We start from the raw sequence: 19,150 nt of genomic DNA on the forward strand, positions 1-19,150 counted from the left end.
TTGAGGAAAAAAGGGCTTGGGCTGGGAGAGGGGGGGAGGCTATTTGAACTTCTTGGAGCATTTTCTCCCTCTCTTGGAGCATTGTTCTCGAGATTCATTTTTAGAGTTTCTCCTTTCTTACAGTTCATTACAACAAACTTTAAAACTCATGGCTAAAATTAGAGCTAGGGTTCATGCATTAAGATGGCACAAGATGGGATATATATAAATATATATATATATATATATATATATATATATATATATATATATATATATATATATATATATATATATATATATATATAAGCATGGTCAACAAAACTATTCTTTTTATCATCATTCTGATAGATTCTCCAGAAATTTTGCACTAGGATATATGTTTCTGGTTTTGAGCAACCTGTAATATACCTCTCTTTTTGCTAAGTATTTTATGGTTAAGGGTCTCACAAGTCTACTTTGTGCCTCCAATCATAAATACTTTGATTCTGTGTGTGATGCTGGTTCATAAAAGGCATGACATACCTCCCTTATCTATGAAAATATCTACAAACAAAGTGGGGTAATTGCATGATTAGGGATGCTTGCTCTTTGAGCTGCTTGGTTGATTTCCCTTTGGAAGGCAAATTTTCAGACCTTCAATTGTTTTGAGTGAATAAGGCTTATTTCAAAATTCCAATCTTATACATTGGAAGGAGAGGAGTGAAGAAAAGTCCTTGGACAAAAAGGGTTTCTCTCAGCTATTTTTTAGCTCTTAGAATAGACTTTTTCTTGCAACAACTCTATAAAAAGATTTGCCCCTTTGCCCAGTAGAAAGTTATGTCTTTTCTTCTGATAATGTGCATTTGCAGTTAAAAATTGGATTTGCTTGTTATTCTTGCAGTTTTTATGCTAGTATTACATCATCTAACCATTTTAAGTTCATGATTTCACCCTTTGTGGCTCATTTTTTCTTGGAATTTTTTTTTTTCCTAATTAAAACACAAATTCAACCTCCAAAGTCTATCTTCATGCTATCTCCTATGTTGATAAAGTTTGTTGGTTGATTCAATTACTGGCAAGCAAACCCCTAGTGAGAAACTTCCATATTTTGGATTTTACCAGTAATTTGTAATGTTTTGTTATCAGCACAACATTAGAGCCTGGGAGTATGCTTAATCTCTCAGCTTTAAAAAAGTAGTGGTAACATTTTTGAGGTGAGACCTGCATGATTTTACACAACAAAAAATGTGGTACTTTAATTGTAATTTGTCATCAACTTCTTGCAAGAAAAGTTTGCTCATCTTTTACTTTACTTATCTTTCTTATTCAGGTAAGCCAAGTGGTCTAAGAACAGCCAGGAAACACGTTAATCACAGACGTGACCAAAGATGGAATGACAAAGAGTACAAGAAAGCTCATTTAGGCACAAGATGGAAGGCTAACCCTTTTGGAGGTGCATCTCATGCAAAGGGAATTGTCCTTGAAAAAGTGTATGTATATATTACCCTTTAGAATTGTTCTTGTTTATTAAACCAAAAAAGGTAAATACAGGCTTGTTATTGCATCACCTAATAACCATAGATAATGGCAGAAAAGGGAACATGATAACAACATAAACAGGACTTTCTATGCACAGTTCAGCTTCCTGGATTTTGAATTCCCCATTGTCATTTTTAAAATAGTGGGTCTCTAAGCTGGTCAAGCTGGTAAAAATCAGGGTATTTTAGTTAAAAAAATTTCCCCTATCTCTTGTGTCTTTTTATGTTGAGCTTAAAGAAAGAAAAAAAAATGAATTTGTCTTTTGTTTTATTTTGCATAATGATGCAATATTCTTATTGTTTTTTTTTTTTTTTTTTTTTTTATTTTTTTTTTCATGTTGATTAAAGACAAACAATGTTTCAGACTCACTTTTTGTTCTAATTTTACTGGTATTGATCTAAGTGTTCTGGGGTTGAGAAAACAAATTAGAACACAGTTTTAGCATTCCAATTTTCCTCAAGGCACCAGAAGAAGTGAAGGGGGTTTGGTCTGGCCCTTCAAAAATGGGTTTTTTAATAACAAAACATGTAGATTTTTGTTACTATCAGTATATTACTGTTAAATGTCCTTCAGTTATTCCAATGGAAGGGTTACTACCATCTGTCTGTGCATAGAGGGAGGGGTATTAAGGGATTCCTCTCTCCTCAGGTTAGTCGAAACTACTACTCAGGGACGTATTACTTTCCTAGGAGTGCAAAAAAAAATGAAATTATGAGAAGAAAGGCTTTGGACCAGGAAAGTGGTATGTTGACAATTTAGGCTTGTAAATAAAGGTGTTTATTGGTTTGGGGAACCAAAGACAAGCTTTACATGCAATACCAAATCTTTTTAATAAAGAATCAACTTTCTTCTAATTATTGGCTATAGTGAGTATAATTTTGCTCAAGAAATATGCAATTGCTCATGACTAAGGAAAGAAAGGGCTGGGACAATACATCATTGGTGCTGATTATCTCTGGTGTCAATTCAATGGGTTATTTTAAATATGTAAATATGGTGCAGGGAAGCTCTAAATTTGGAACTTCTGGGTGTTAATTCAACACTAGCCATACTAGCCAAGAAAAAAACTCACTATTTACATGAGATATAAAATTCTGGAATTCAAAGACAAGTATTAATAAAATATCAGAAGGCTGATTTAGCATGGATTTGATAGGTCAGGGTTATGTTAGCTTCTTTCTTTTTCTAAAGTCTTACTTTTCTGATCTATTGTTTGTGGTCAGGCTTGAGTCGGGTCAGTGTCAAGGATCAGCTTTAATAAACTTGCAAAGAAACTAGGCCAATGTATTCTTCTATTGATGGAGAGGATCTTGATTCTGAGTTCAGTGGTAACTTAAATATTAAGCTGGAGAAGAAAGAAGTTTATATATTGTAAAAATGTCTTGAACTATTGTTTACTAGAAACGGGTCTATTGTTTTATAAGCTTCTGCTTTAGACTTGTGTTATATATTCATTGTCTTTCATTTTTTACTTAATATGTATTGCAGTCCTTGAACTTCTTAAACTATTTTATCTGGCTCAATCATGGTATACCCAACATTATGTTCACAATGGGTGTCAAAATGGAAGCCTGTGCAGTAATATGGCCTAAGTCACACCTGAACACATGGGATGGGACACAGAAGATTTTTATTCTTGGAAAAAAGAGAATCATAAATATTACACAAACATTTACAGCTTAAAAATGCATTGCTTGTGTTTTCTGACGATATAGCCTGTCTTTATTCGTGATCAAAAGTATTTGATCTTTATACTTTATCTTTAAACATAGGTCAACCCAAGTCCAAATCTAGAGGGTTTATTCAGGATCGGCGAGAGCTGTAGACTGGGCCTTTGGGAATTTTTTTGAGTGGGTCCCCTGCCAAATGCAGTTTTTCTATTCAGAGACTGATTCAGCTATTATTGTCTTGGCTTTTCGTAACTGTAAACATAGTTCTGTAGTGTTTAGTAATTTAAGCTATAAAAATCTGAGAACTGGTATCTGACCTTTGAAAGTATCCTGCATAATCCCTTTAGATATAGTCCAGTGGATCAAGATTCTAGAAGAGGAAAAAATTGCTGCCATCAACTGAACCACCCCATACACCAACTTCCCTTTCCTTCAATTTGGAAGAAACACTACGTAGATTAATAATAAATATCCTGAAGAAGCGTCGTTATTGCTAGCAAGGGGTTTCAAAAAAGGAGATATGAGTCATTCCATGAAATTAGGCAAAGAAAAAAGAAGTTAATGACCCCCCCCCCCCTCTCTCTCTCTCTCTCTCCATGTTATCTATAGACCTAACAAGCAAATGAAGAAGAAGCAAACAAACTTAAACTGACCATGTACTGGAATTTAGATATGTTCCCCTCTGTGCATCCCCTGTATTAATGGATCAGGTGGTTTTGGTAGTTTCTTGGAAGGGGTGGGTGGACAGAATAAGAAAACTGGGGCTCTGAATTGAAATAAACAACAAAGAACAACTAAAGGTAGTAGCCCCTAATATGTGTTTGTATTTTTGTGTCAATACCTGATTTTTCAAGTTCAAGATTCATTGCAGGGTGAAACTTGATCTTAATATTGCACTATATTGGTTTCACTTTCAAAATATATCAATCATTATGGTTTTCAAGTTAAATTCTCATCTAGAATTATTTCAAATAAAAGATCTAATTTTCAGAATTTGATTTTTCTTTGATAGATTTTGATTATTATTTTGGTTATAACCAAAATAATTTGGTTATATAGGAAAATTGGTTATAATAACACTCAATTTTCTTTTCCTTTTTAGTGGTGTTGAAGCCAAACAACCTAATTCTGCCATTCGTAAGTGCGTCAGAGTTCAATTGATTAAAAACGGCAAGAAAATAACTGCCTTCGTTCCACGTGATGGTTGCTTGAACTACATTGAAGAAAACGATGAAGTTTTGGTTGCTGGATTTGGTCGTAAAGGTCACGCCGTCGGTGACATTCCAGGTAAATTTTATTGTTTTTGCTACTCATCATAAAAACAGTAAACTCTAATTATTGGCAAATTTTTGTTTTCATCTCTTTAGCTAGTTTGGGGGATCTTGTTGTTTCTCACAGCAAATGATTTTTGGCTATTAATGAGCCTATGTTTTAAGCGCTAGATGTTTTGATTACCTAAATCCCTTGGTGTTAAAAAGGCCAGACCCAGTGTGAAATCCATTTTAACCATTTTTTTTTTCTTGTCATGCTTGTCACTTTTGAAAAAGATGCGATTTAGCCATTCTTTTGAATGATGAAAGGCTAGTAAAAACTCTTAAAGATTCCGTGAAGGTCATTCCAGACACTGATAGCTATGTTGCTGAGCTCTTGTTGTATTTCTCGTTCAATGGACTAAATCCTTCAAATGTAAATACGAGATAGTGTAAAAAGAAAATAATCATAATTGTACTCATGGTTAAACTTATTGGCTCTAAAAAACAAGAATTGCTAATGGGCGGTCTTCTTCTTCTATTTAACAGCAGGCGGGCTTTTCAGTGAAACTATTTAGCCCTTTTCCTTTTGCTTCACTCTGTGGGCTACAGAGCTACTGGCTTGATTGCCTCATATTTATTAGATATATTCAGATATCTTTCAGCAGATCTTTCGACTCTAGGAGTTCAAATATAAGATGATAGATGTCGATTTCTATGCTCTGTGTGCAGGTATAGTTGGCTAGGCTCTTGGCTGATAGTGGGATTTTGTGGTGTTTGAAGTATTTTAACAGTTTACAAAGCAAGGTATGTTGTGCAGACGTCAGCATATTACATTCAAATAGGCAATGGTCAATTGTTTCATTATTCATATTACAATGCCTGCAAAGAGGGGACAGGGGAATTGAACCACTTGAATTAGAAAGCTTATATGAGAATGCAAGGAAATTTAGTCCATTTGTTCCAGAACGAATTCTATGATAAATTTTAGAAAGATACTTATTGGGAAAGGGGGAAAGGATAGGATTAATCTTATTAAAATTAATATCTGATAGCCTCCATCGGTAAATATCTCTAATTGGGATTGGTCTCCCACTTGGCTGGTCAATATTTATAGCATTTTTTGCTATTTCATCAACCTGATGATTACCACTTATGCCAGAGTGGCTAGGAATGTACTGAAAATAAGTTTTTATGCCACTTGAAGCAAGATTATCAATAATACTGAGACAATGATAAGTGTCAATGTCCAACTTATATTAAGGAGCTGAGGCCAGCAACTCAAGGCTTGATAAAGAGTCGGAATAGATGATAATATTATTCGAATGTTCAATCAAAGGTTGGTTTTGCTTAAGGTGTTCTAATGCCATGATTATGTCATTTAACTCAGCAGACATTATAGATAAATTATTAAATAATCTCTTACCCATTGCAATTTTCAGGTGATGAAGGAAAACACCGCTTGCAACATTCTCATTCATTTTCGACCCATCAACAAATATTTGGAAGTGATTTTTATAAGTAATTGTATTAAGTTATGCAAATTTTTTCTCGACGAAAGCAATGGGGGTTAAATCTTTATTCCATTTTGAAAATTCAGTATTTATTACGGGAAATGACCAATTCCATGGAGGGGATTGGGGGAAAGTAGGTGCAATAGACTTTGCTGGTACAGGGAACTTCTTTTGAATATTGGCATACTCATCTGCAATACCTCTATACATGGCTGGATTTCTTAACCAATTATGTAATGTGTGTGAGCTATTTGATTCAATTTTTGTAAGATGTTTTATCAAGAGAAAGCTACGTCTCTCCCTTATTGTTGTTAATCCACTCTCCATAAGCAGAAACTTGGTGCTTGTGGGTTTCCTAAGACCAAATATGAGACGTATTATATCATTTTGTGTTGTTTCAATTTTTTGCATCTGGATCTTTGCACATGCACCATTGACGATGAGCCCATAGTCAATATGGGGTCTTATGTGTGATTTATAAAACTGGAGTAAGGTTTTCTCTTTACAACCACAGGGTGCGGAAAGAAGTCTTTTTAGTATATTTGCTTTTCTATAACATTTTTTTATTGTGTTTGAAATATGGAGGTGGAAATTAAGTTTTTAGTCAAGCATGAGACCTAGGTAATTAATATTATTATCTTTTCGAATAGTTGATTTATTTATAGTTAGTTTTGCATCAACATGGTTTCGCTTCCGGTGAAATTGGATTATTTTTGACTTGGTGGGTGCAATGGGTAAATCTGAATGTTGAGAGAATTTTTCAAACTGGAAAAGTGACTTTTGTAGATTTGACTGTGCTATCTGAAAGGTGTTGCCAGATGACCATAGCACCAGATCATCAGCATATTGTAGATTTGTGTGGGGTAGGTTCATGTCCCAGAGATATAGGGCAAATAGGGGGCAACTGAGGACTGCTCCCTAAGGTAGGCTTTTGGTTATTGTTTTTCAGGGTGAAGAGGCTGAACCAACACAAACAATTAAACTTCGCACTTCTATGAAGTATTTAATAAAAGATACTAGCTTAGGGGGTGGTCCAAGGTTTGTAAGTTTATTTAAAAGGATTTGTTGGTTCATATTGTCATATGCCCCTTCAAAATCTAGGAAAGCTGCCACTAGGATATTATTTTTTGAGAAAGATTCATTTATTGCATTTGTTAGCAAAATGAAAGTATCTGTTCAAGAGTGGTATTTCCTGAATCCAGTTTGAGTGTGTGGGATCATATTATTTTTTTTAACAAACCAGAAGAGTCTGTGATATATCATTTTCTCCATTATTTTCCCCATCACAGGTGTAATCATTATGGGCCTATAAGACTCAGGGTTATCTTTTGGTTTATTTTTCTTTAGGATTGGTAGGAGGGACGAACATTTCCATATATTGGGGAACCTAGACGATGCCCAAGCGTGATTATAACAATTTAGCAGTTCTTGTTTGTATGAAGGTGTGAGATTCTTTATCCATGTAGGGCGTATATTGTCATAGCTGCTGCTAGTTTTGGTCCTAATCTGATATATTACATTATTCAATTCCTGGATTGAAAATGGATTGGTTATGTACTCGGATCCTGGGCGTGGTTGGTAACATGTGTTCATGGGAATTGTGGACAGTTTACTTTGATGTTAGCTTATTAACAAAAAGAGTTGCAAATAGGTTAGCTTTTCCATTATCATTGTCATAATGGGTATTATTATGTATAAGCTCATACAGGAGTGGGTTAGGGGAAGTCTTTTTCCCACAGATGTAGCTTATGACTTTATGTATAATTGGCTCATGCGTTTCTCTGGAGAAATTATTTGCAAAATTATTCCAGTATTTATATTTAGCATCTATTATAATCCTTTTTAGATTAGATTCGGATTGTAATTTTTTTATATATGTATTAGGTGATGGTTTTCTTATGAATCTGTCCTAGCTGCCTTTTTTATCCTCCATTTATTTAGGCACTCATTTGTCCACCATGCCTTAGGAATATGTTTAGGGAATGTTTTCTTAGGTGTTGTCTTGGGGATAGCATGATTAGCTGTATTTATTAGCAAAGATGTCAAGGCTTCAGCATGTGTGTCAACTGTTGTGTTAGAAATGCATGAAATTTGGGTGAAACATGTAATTTCATCATTTAGCTTATTTTGGAACATAGACCAATCTGCTTTAGTGTTGATATAATTGGATGTATGAGATAAAGTTTCAGCAGGTTCATTTAGAGAGCAAACTATAGCAAAGTGGTCAGTACATAGACTATCAATTTTATTTATGTAAATTTTGTTCAAAACATTTAATGACACAATTTGTAGGTCAAATGTGGAGAATCTGCCACTTTTGGGGTTGAAATATGTATTCAGGTTTGTAGGGATAGCAACAGCTAATTCATTATTATTTGAAGTCATATGCTCAATGAATTTACCAGCTTTATTTGCTGGTTTATTCCCCCACAAAAGGCTGTGGGCATTGAAATCACCACAAATAATGACATTTTTTAACATATTAGAATTATTTATATAATTAAAGAAAACCTTGGCATCTGTAGTTTGGCCCTTAAGGTTATAAAAGCTTATTATGTAGGTTTTTAAACTATTCAGCAAAACACTAATGCCAATTACATCAACATCATTTTTAAAATCTGGAAAATTTATGCCACAAAATTTTATATTGTTATTAACTAATAAAGCTATCCCGCTTCCTTGTCTCTCTGATAATTTATCCTGTCTAAGGATAGAATATCCTAGACACTTAAGTAATCGATTTTGGGTTCAATGAATTTCCTAGAGGCAAGCAATATTAATGTCCATATTGTTCATGAATGATATTAGTTCATTTCGTTTATTTCCTTAGTCTGCTCTTACATTCCCATTGAGTATTTATATATTTTGTTTTGTTGATTTATTCTTCATATGAAACATTGTCGATGTTGAGCTTTGTTAAAAGTAAAGCAATATCTTTTTTGCTTGAATGAGCACATAATCTGGGATGTAGATTTTTGCCAATTCTGCAATAATTTTTGTTTTCTGTAGTTGATGCATGTTCATGGCCTGAACTGCATTATAGTTTAAAATGAATAAGCATATATTGGGGGATTACATTTTTGGTTCTGTATCCTTTTTGTGGGTTAAGAGATTGATTCCTGGTAGTAATTCTGATTTGTTTCTTCTTGGGAGGGGGGGGCAGGCTGACCTCATCTCACCGGACAAGGAGGCTTGTTGGCTTGGTGATTCCTTCTGATAGGGATTTGAGCTAGGGGGCTTAGAAGATGGTGTTTTATAAGGGGTGCTTGATGCATTGGGGGCATTTGACTTGGGTGGTCATAAGGCTCCCTTAGGTTTAAAATTTATTCTTTTTAAAATTATCTGCAGTATTCTGACAGTTAGAAGGTCTCCTATGAGATGCAGCGCTTTGATCTGAGCTATTGGAGCTTTTTATAGTTTATTTTACAGTAACTGCATATTCTGTCTCAGTATTATGCTTTAAAAAAATGTGTAGTATCCTTCTAGTGTTTTATGTTGCTTTTGGATTGAAAATTGCTTTATTTTATATTTTGAGCAAAGAGCTTTGATGTATAACCAGTGATTATTTTGTTCCTATGAACGACTGAAATCTAGATATCCGGTTTGAAGAAGGAGCAACCTAAAAGTTACCCCAGACAAGAGAAGATTTATTGCTGAAAAATGTTAGCAAACGAGTTGCTAACTCGTTTGCTAGCTTGCCAAAAACTGTCAATTCTATAAAACAGAAATGATAAGCAGGGGCGGATCCGGGATTTTTTTAGGGGGGAGGAGGCGCAAAATATGTCGATCCGATAAACTTACGTTAGGAGCAAGTTTAATTGACGGAATCTTGCGTTAATTAAGTAAATCACACTACATTAGACGACGTTAGCCCCCCTCGCCCCCCCCCTGGATCCGCTACTGATGGCAAGGGTGGTCCATTCCTTGTTTTCACTGTATTATGCTGATGTTCAAGTGTAGAGTTTTCTCTCCGCGCACACTTGGAGTCGAAACACACTAATTGGGAAATATATCATTAACCCCGACGCAGCAATTTATGAGCAAATAAAAGTCGTATAAATTGTTTTCGTTAATTATAATTCTGTTTTAGATCAGGTTTTTCAGTTTTCTTATTAGGATGATAATGCTTGTGTCTGGATTATTTTTTTTTTCCTGTTATTAAAGGCTGTTATTATCTAATCTAAATTTCCACTTTTTTAGTTATTTTGGTTACATTTTTTATTTGTTATAAAATATATATAATTGTTGTCTTATGCAATGTTGTCTCTTTCCTGTTTTTCTTTTGCTCCATCTATATATTTATATATGGTCTTTGTTACTCCCTAGTCCAATTGCCGAAAAGTACTATATTCGCTAGTATATTATCCTTCATTGGTAAAATGTAACCTAATCATCCTAACCTTATTTTGATATAGCCCCAAACAGTGGCATTAAATCAAATTTTTGTATAGCTTATTTTTCAATATACAATTACTAAAACAAGTATCTCAAATTTCCTTGGCCAACTGATCTGAAAACCTCTGAATCAACTTCCTTGTAGCATCCACGTTGCACAACCATGCTTCATAAGTTTCAGCATCGTGGCTTAGTTCTAAGAATTATCTTTCTATTGTTCCAAACTTTTTCCAACTATAAAAAATAGTCTGTGCCATGGCCATTATCCTTTTTATATCATCACTGCAACCTCTACTTTCGCTAATAGTACTACCTACGGATGTAAATTACCCATCTGTCAATTTTCTGGGTATTAATGTCCCCCTTATTACCATTTGGATCTACTTCGTCTTCGTAATTTCTTTTTTCAACTTATTCTATCTCCATAAGCGCCGCAAATGTCAAAAATCCACTAGTTTTGCTAATATTTTGACGTAGGGTACTATAATCATTCCCATGATATAATTGTATACGAGTTTTTCCTTCCCATTTAGTAGCATGTTCTTTATAGTACTCCTGATGTCAAAATCATCCGTAGATATGCTTCTGGCTTTTGATTAAGAATTCAGGCTCAGTGTATCAACGACTCATAAATCAATCTTCCATGAGTATTTTGCAGCAGTTACTAAGTAGATATTCTTGATAGTTTTTGAAACAAGTATAGTAAGATTATTTCCTTCTGGATGAAAAAAGGGCGCATGTGTATTTCTTTCAAAATCCCCAATGCAATTCTTCCTTTATGAGCCTTAACTTCATGTAATGTATGAAATGAATAGACGTAGACTGTTCTACCCTTTTAACTATAAGTAACTGTAATTACAGGCGTTTACAACAATGAGAGTTACTCAGCTGTGTTAAGCTCTGACCAAACTTTGATTTAGGATAGATGCTCAAAGATAGTAGTTGATAATATTTTAAATTATTAAAAAAAACATCTTATATCCCACATTTATTATTGTGAAGCTTCATTTCACTAGAACTATACATATTGCTCATTATTCTTTCTTTTTCTTCTTCTTCTTCTTCTTTTGTATCAAACAATAAATAGGAAATTCGGTCCTTGCTTTTCTGGTTTGCCAAATATATACTTCGCCTCCTACCTTGAAGTCGGAACACAAAATATTAGAAAAATATTATTTCATTGATAGCACCTCTTATTAGAATGATAATGCTTGTCTGGATTGTTGTCTTTTTTCCTCTTTCTCTTTTGCTTCGTCAATTTTTTGTAAATTGACAGGTTTAGAAAACATTCGTTTATTCACTCACGTTGAAAGGGCCATCTTAGCCTTGGTTTCTGTTGCAATTACTTGCTAGTGTTTCTTATTTTTACTAAAAACTTGTGAATTAAGGAAAAATCAAATGGTTACATCACGTCACGCCACATTACTTGGAATGTTGTTGATTTTCATTCTCTCCGGCAGGCGCTATCTAACCTAGAGGTTCTAGGGTTTCTTGTTAATATTGCAAAAACGGGAAGGTAATAATCTTCTAATGACTGATTTATTTTATTTTAGGTGTACGCTTCAAGGTTGTCAAAGTTGCCAACGTGTCCCTCTTGGCATTGTACAAGGAAAAGAAAGAGCGGCCACGATCTTGAAAATTTCTTATTGTCTACCTAGAAAATGAGATGTACGTTTATTGTAATTCAAATTAAATAAAATCTTGTTTCTGGGATTAGTTTAAGCTTCTATTTAATAGACTTCATTTTTATATGACAATGCAGCTAAAATAATTCATAAGGTGTTTGATTATAGTCAAAAGGGTGTGCGTGTAACTGAACCACCGTGCAACTCAACCCCATTTAACTGCACCACCGTGCAACTGAACGTCTGAACTCAGTTTTTCAGTATTCTAAAAATATGAAGCAATATTATTGGGTAAAACACAAGTAAGAATTTTTACATGTACAATCTTGTTGGAATTGTTTGTTTCTTAGTCATGATATAAACGCCTGTCAAGATCATTCATAAAAAAGCTTTTTTTTATTTTTGTAAAAAAAGGAAGATCCGATGTCACAAAACATTATGATTTATTTCACTCTTTTTTTTAGATGAATCAGACCGCTCTTGACGTTAAATAATAAATATATGTGTTAAAAATATTTGACCTTTGTGAATTTAGATAACGAATTTTGATCAGATGTCTTTGAGGAGATTGCAGCTAAAAAGGATATGGGAGGGGGACTGGTTGCGCTCCAGTCTTTTTTTTTCAACATGCCCTGAAAGTTTAAACTTTTTATCCTCAGGTTTATACCCTCAGCTGTTCTCGACTAAGCAAGGGCATTGTTGCTGTTTCAGTTTCTGTTCTGATTTTAAAGTACCTGTTTCTGTTCTGTTAATTCAGAAAGAAACAGATGACCTGTTTTTTATTTACCTGTTCTGTTTTTAAAATAGCTATTTCGTCCTGTTTCTTTTTTTTTTACCTATTTTTCTTCTGTTTCTGATTTTATTTTAGTGATACAAGAATGAAATATTCGAGACTTCCGAACTTACAAAATAGAGTTTTAAATCATAATTTGAAATTGTGAAGAAGCGTGGTTACGCCTCAAACAATTATAAAATTGGAATGTAAGTAAAATGATGGAACTCAGTGTGTCTAATATATCAAATAGTGCTACTATGTTGTTTCAGCTATGCAGAATTAGGGCCTAAGAGTCAGATGAGAGTATGTATGTGTGTAAATAGGAGGACATTAAAAGTGCAGTTTAGTTCCACAAAAATAACTTGTTTCTTACTGTAGATTATTCAGTAAACTGAGCAGCAAAGTTGTAAAGCCACGGAAATCTTCGAAATAAGTTACCAAAAAGTGCAATTGTCCTTATATTTGCATCCCTTTGAAAAAATATTTAAGAGAAGAGAATACTTAAAGATTTGAGAAATTTTCTTTACTTATTTACTTAAGAATGTATTTGGTGGAGGGACTAGAGCTATATTTTCTAATGCGAAGTGCCGTAAAAATATGCGAAGTACCCTTAAACCATTAATTTTTTTTTTGAAAAGTTTTGACACACACTGGCTAGAATACAATTAACCTTCTTTCTTCTTTCATAATTTTGTTTAAGATGGCTTCTGAAGTCCAGACGTTCCGAATGGGGGAGGGGGGTCCGAAGTCCAGATGGGGGGGGGGGAAAGCATGGTCTCGAGGGAGAAGCCGCAACCTCCCAAATCAACTATGGACTCTGTTGAAACACTAATGACTTTGAGCTGACTGCATAATTTCATGCCGAAAATTGTTTTATTTTCGAAATATCCGGGTATTTCCGGGAAGTTTGAGAAGATGCTGTATAAACATGAAAGCGCATTTTGGAAAAAAGGGACGGGAAATGGAAGAAAATAAACATAAAGAAAAAAGGATGGCGATATTTGCGTTCACAGACAATTTTTCGCCCCTTTATTGGAAACACTGCACTTTTCTGCGGAAAAAAAAACGCTGTAATAGTACTGGGTTTTCTCAAAAGTGTTATCGCCAGAAAAAAGTACTACCCGTGGCAAGTGAAAATCTTGACGAGAAGTTAATGAGAGACTAAAAAGTTAATGTTTTCATTTTGGAGACCCTTTCGTTTTCTAGACTAAAAACGAAGAGATCTTTTCGGAGCAGTCAGAAACCGCTCTAAAGCATCTTAGCGTACTACTACTAGTGTCGAGCTAACAGGTATTTTTGATCTCTGAGTATTTCATGCAAAAGCAGTCTGCCCGGACAATCATAGGCAGCGTAATCGCGCTGCCTAAGTAAAGAACGATGTTGGCACAATGTGTTATTTATTTATTTTTATTTTTTTTAGACCGGGGCACTTCGTATCGAAGGAGTTGTAGAAACTTCTAAAAAGGCTCATTCGATTGAAAATTGGGATGGCTAGTGCCCTTTTTAATAGTCGAAAGTGATTAGAAGGTAACTAACACCTCTTCCACGCCCACCATTTCCCCAAACACGTCCAATCAAAATTTGAGAAAGCCCTTTTGTTCAGCGTAGTTGATTTCCACATAGAAATTATGTCTTTGAGGAGGACACAGTCCTCAGGGCAACGGTTGTAAGTTATGCCCTTGGGGCATATAATGTTCTTATAGAAAAAGTTGTCGTAGAAGCTTCAAAAAGGGCTCATTCGATTGGAAATTCAAAGGGCTAACGCCTTTTTAAATTGTTAACAATTATAGGAGCGAAACCAACCCCCCTTTCGCATCTATTATTCTTCAAAGCAAAGTCCATACAAGCTATGTGATAGCAAGTCTTTTAAATGGAGTGTAAAATTCAAGACATAAGGTATGTGAGGATGACACCCCCCTCAGCCCTCAGGGCAAGGGTTGTAAGTTATGCCCTGGGTGCATATAAGGTTTTATAGAAATTGATGTCGTAGAAACTTCAAAAAGGGCTCATTCGATTGGAAATTGAAATGGTTAGTGCCTTTTCTAATAGTCGAAAGTGATTCAAGGGCAACTAACCCCCCTCTCACGCCCACCATTTCCCCAAAAACATCCAATCAAAATTTTGAGATAGCTATTTTGTTTAACGTAGTTAGAAGTTTTGGAAATTGTGTCTTTGAGGATGATAACCCCGCTACAACCCTCAGGGCAAGGGTTGTAAGCTATGCCCTGGGGGCATATAAGGTTTCTATAGAAAGCGTTGTCGTTGAGACTTAAAAAGGGCTCATTCGATTGGAAATTGACAGGGCTAGTGCCCTTTCTAATAGTTCAAAGTGATTGTAGGGCAACTAACCCCCCTCTCACGCCCACCATTTCCCCAAACACATCCAGTCAAAATTTTGAGATAGCCATTTTATTCCACGTAGATGAAAGTTCTGGAAATTAGGTTTTTGAGGATGGTGATCCCCCCTCCCCCACATCCTTCAAGGCAATGGTTGTAAGTTATGCCATGGGGGCATATAAAGTTTTTTTTGCAGAAAATGTTTGCGAGTCTTAGAAACTTCGAAAAAGGCTCAAAATAGCTATTTTGTTCAACGTAGATGAAAATTCTGGAAGTTATGTTTTTGAGGATGGTGAGCCCCCCCCCCCCACAGCCTTCAAGGCAATGGTTGTAAGTTATGCCCTGGGGGCATATAAGGTTTTTTTTTTAGAAAATGTTGTCGTAGAAACTTCAAAAAGGGCTCATTCAATTGGAAATTGAAAGGGCTAGTGCCCTTCTTAATAGGCTAATCGAAACTGATTGGAGGGCAACTAACTCCCCTCTCACGCCTACCATTTTCCCAAACACATCCAATCAAAATTTTGAGGCAGCCATATTTTTCAACGTAGTTGAAAGTTCTGAATATTACGTCTTTGAGGATGATACAGCCCCCCCCCCAAACCCTTCAGGCCAAGGGTTGTAAGTTACGCCCACGGGGCATAGCTGAACAGAGAGCTCAGTGTGGTTTTAATTAGGAGGGGATATATCGACCAAATTTCCACTCTTGGAATAATAATTGAGAAAATGACTGGATCATCAATGGCCTCAATTCTATAGTTCATCAACAGGCATTTGATTCAGCTGATCGGAAAAACTTTGGTGAAGGTCCTATCTTTACATGGTACTAATAAGAGCTACAATGAAATATCGTTAAAATCCAAATTAAGTGGTTTCCATGGGGGGACGGTGGAAGCGTTTTCCTCCTTCCTCTGCGATATTTTTTCCTCTCGTAGATTTCGAAAAAATACCTTTTTACGGATATTTTCATTGAAAAATGACTCAACGTATGCTGGAATATACTCCATGGATTTCAAATTTCCATTGATGTTAACAAATCCTCAAAACTGCTTTAGAATATACTAAAAAGTGACTACGTCAACTAAAATTCTTTTGTCGAAAATAAAGAAACAATAAAGTTTTAGAAGAATAGAGATTTCAGGCACCTTATGATAGCGCTGAGGAAAGATCTTTGCGTGCTAATTGGACATGCATAGGTTCGATCCCGCGTGTCGTAAGGAAATTTGGATCGCTTTATTATTCTATAATTTTTTTTCTTTTTAGATTGTGGGATTTTATAGAATGTTGGTTGAAAAATTCCTTTTTAAGAAACTTATTTTGCAAAAAAGTTATTCGGGTGTGTCAAAATTTTCATATAAACACAAAATGTTTATATACAAACATTTGTGTTAGTCTGCCATTGAATCGCAAAAATTAGCGAAAATTAGAATGCAAACCGTACAAGTACGATGAAATAAAAAAAAATCACGTAAATTACAAGCAAAAATTTGAAGTTTCCCAGTGACGCCAACTCACAAAAACGTAGGGGTAGGGAGGGAGAAGGGCACATTATTTTTCAAATCCAGAAGGGGGGGGGGCTATTTTTTTCCAGATTTTTAAATGAACATACCCAACAAGGGTATTTATAAAAATCTAGAGGGAAATCTAAGGTCCAATATAAGGTTTTTATCGAGAGCGTTGCCATAGAAACTTCGAAGGGCTAGTGCCCTTTTTAATAGTCAAAAGTGATTAGAGGAAAACTAACACCCCTCCCACGCCCAACATTTCCTTAAAAACATCTAATAAAAATTTTGAGATAGCCATTTTGTTCAACGTAGTTGAAAAGTCTGGAAATTATGTCTTTGAGGATGACACTACCCCCACAGCCCTGACCACAAGGGTTGTAAATTATGCCCTGGGGGCATATAAGGTTTTATAGACGGTGTTGTCGTAGAAACTTCAAAGGGGGCTCATTCGATTGGAAATTGAGAGGACTAGTGCCTTCTTTTATTAGTCGAAAGTGATCAGAGCGCAAATGCCCCCCTCCACGCCTATCATTTCCCCAAACACTTCGAATCAAAATTTTGATATAGCCATTTTGTTAAGTCTATCAGAAAGGTGTGGAAATTATGTCTTTGATGATAACAAATCCCTCCAGCCCTCGCGCAAGGGTTGTAAGTTATGCCTTGGGGACATATAGGGTATTTATAGAAAGTCTGGGCACATACACTTCGGAGGGGGCCCATTGGATTGGTATACAGACGCTCTAGTGCTCTTTTCAAGAGTCAAAGTGATCAGAGGGCAGCTACCCCTCCCCTCTACACACACGTCATATTGTCGCGAAATGCGTCTGATAGAAATTTTGAGATAGCCATTCTGTTCAAAATAGTCTAAATATCATATAACAAGGCTTTAGGGGTTGAAATAAACCCCAGAGACTAGGGGCAATGGTTGTAAGTTATGCCCAGGGGGTATTAAAGGTTTTTATGGAAGGGATGGTTGTTTACTTTAGAATAGGCTTAGTCTTTCTCCCTGAAAATGACTATGTCAATATAAAACGAACAGAAATTGATCAAAAAAAACTTTTTGCACAAAATAAGTTTTTCAAAAAAAAGTAAAGATCTCCATTAAACCAAAAATGAACTAAAACAGAATAAAGAATCTAGCCAGAACATAATTTGTACTTTCCTGAAAAAAATTCTTTTAAATGTTTTCACTTTATAACTTTAAGAAATCAAAAATTAATGAAATCTTTAATGAACAAATGTCAGCATTTGTATTTTAATTTGGCAATATACATTTTTTTCAGTTAATTGATTTGATTTTTTTTCACTAACAAGTTATATTCTGGCTTTTAAAGCATAGGGTTTAGAACCCTACTCAGATTAATTTCTGCTCGTTTTGAGTTTGACTTATTTTAATTTCTGTTTGTTTTGAGTTTCATTTATTTATTGATACTGATTTGTGGTAGTTTTATGATTGGTAGATTATTTGATTCTATTTATGTTCATTTTTGGTTTAATAGAGTTCTTTACTTTTTAAAAAAACCTAATTTGTGCCAAAAGTTTTTTTGATTAATGTTTAAACAAGGGGAAAGCACAATTTTTAAATGATAAGCTTTAAGGTTTGAACAACTGATGCTATAATTAACTTTCTGGTAATAAGCCAAAACTTATCATTTAGATTTTTTTCTTCTTTAACCTTTTAAGTGTTCGAAAAACAGTTGTTTTAACAGCTGTTTTCGTAATAAAAATAGCTTTTTTCTGTTTTTACCAAATAACAGAACAGAAGCAGGAACAGGTCTTCTGTTTTTTGGTTGGCCTGTTCTGTTTCTGTTTCATTCAAGCCCTGTTTATTTTTTTTTTCTGTTTCTTCAGAAAAACATAACAGTGCCCATGTTTATTCGCGACCCATTGCAGGTACGTCGTCTTGTAAAACTGGATGCACATATTACCTCTTGATTTAGTTGAAGATGCTCCTAAACAATTCCCGAACGATGTGACGGCTGATATCATCAGCCACTGTAAATATTGCTGGTATCTCTTTTTCATAACCAATAAAGGAAAAAATGTTTTTTGACTGTGTTTGGTATTCTTCTTGACATTTCCCTTAAGGTTTGACCTTAATGATCCATGCTTTTTTTTATTCAAAGGATCAAACATGCCCTCTTTTCTTGATAAGAAAAACAACAAAAAACATCTTGTATGTTAACAATAGGCAACTTGCATAACTTACAGCCCTTGCAACAGGGGCTAACCTGGAGGCATAGTTATTTAGCCTTTGAACTGTTTTAAATAACTTGGTCATCTGAAAATTATCGATCGGATATATTTGGGGAAAAAAAGAGGGTGGGCTGAAAGTCCTTTGATCACTTTTACCTCCTAAAAAGTGAACTGGAACTTTTGATTTCCAATCGAATGAGCACCCCTCCCCCAAGTTTATACAAAAACCTTTTCCATAAAAACCTTATTTGTTAACATTGAGTAACTAGCTTAACTTACAGCCCTTGCTCCAGGAGCTGCTGATGGAGGCATGATTATTTGTCCTTTAGACTATTTTGAAAAAACGATTTTTTTATTTTTATTTTGATCGGATGAATTTGGGGGTA

General features: G+C 35.0%; 1 protein-coding gene across 1 annotated transcript in view; it reads left to right on the plus strand.

The window, feature by feature from the left end:
* RpS23 (ribosomal protein S23) overlaps nt 1-12,042 on the plus strand; it is a 30,113-nt gene extending 18,071 nt beyond the window's left edge. Inside the window, exons 2-4 of the mRNA XM_089094403.1 lie at nt 1,292-1,451; nt 4,273-4,457; nt 11,883-12,042. Coding sequence (XP_088950529.1) covers nt 1,292-1,451; nt 4,273-4,457; nt 11,883-11,965 — 428 coding nt within the window. The 3' untranslated portion in view covers nt 11,966-12,042. The remainder of the gene's footprint in view (nt 1-1,291; nt 1,452-4,272; nt 4,458-11,882) is intronic.
* Nucleotides 12,043-19,150: the final 7,108 nt, after the last annotated feature.

The sequence above is a fragment of the Artemia sp. Qi Xiang Cuo genome, chromosome 9, assembly GCF_049724085.1.
Source record: "Artemia sp. Qi Xiang Cuo chromosome 9, ASM4972408v1, whole genome shotgun sequence".
NCBI classification, from domain to species: domain Eukaryota; kingdom Metazoa; phylum Arthropoda; class Branchiopoda; order Anostraca; family Artemiidae; genus Artemia; species Artemia sp. Qi Xiang Cuo.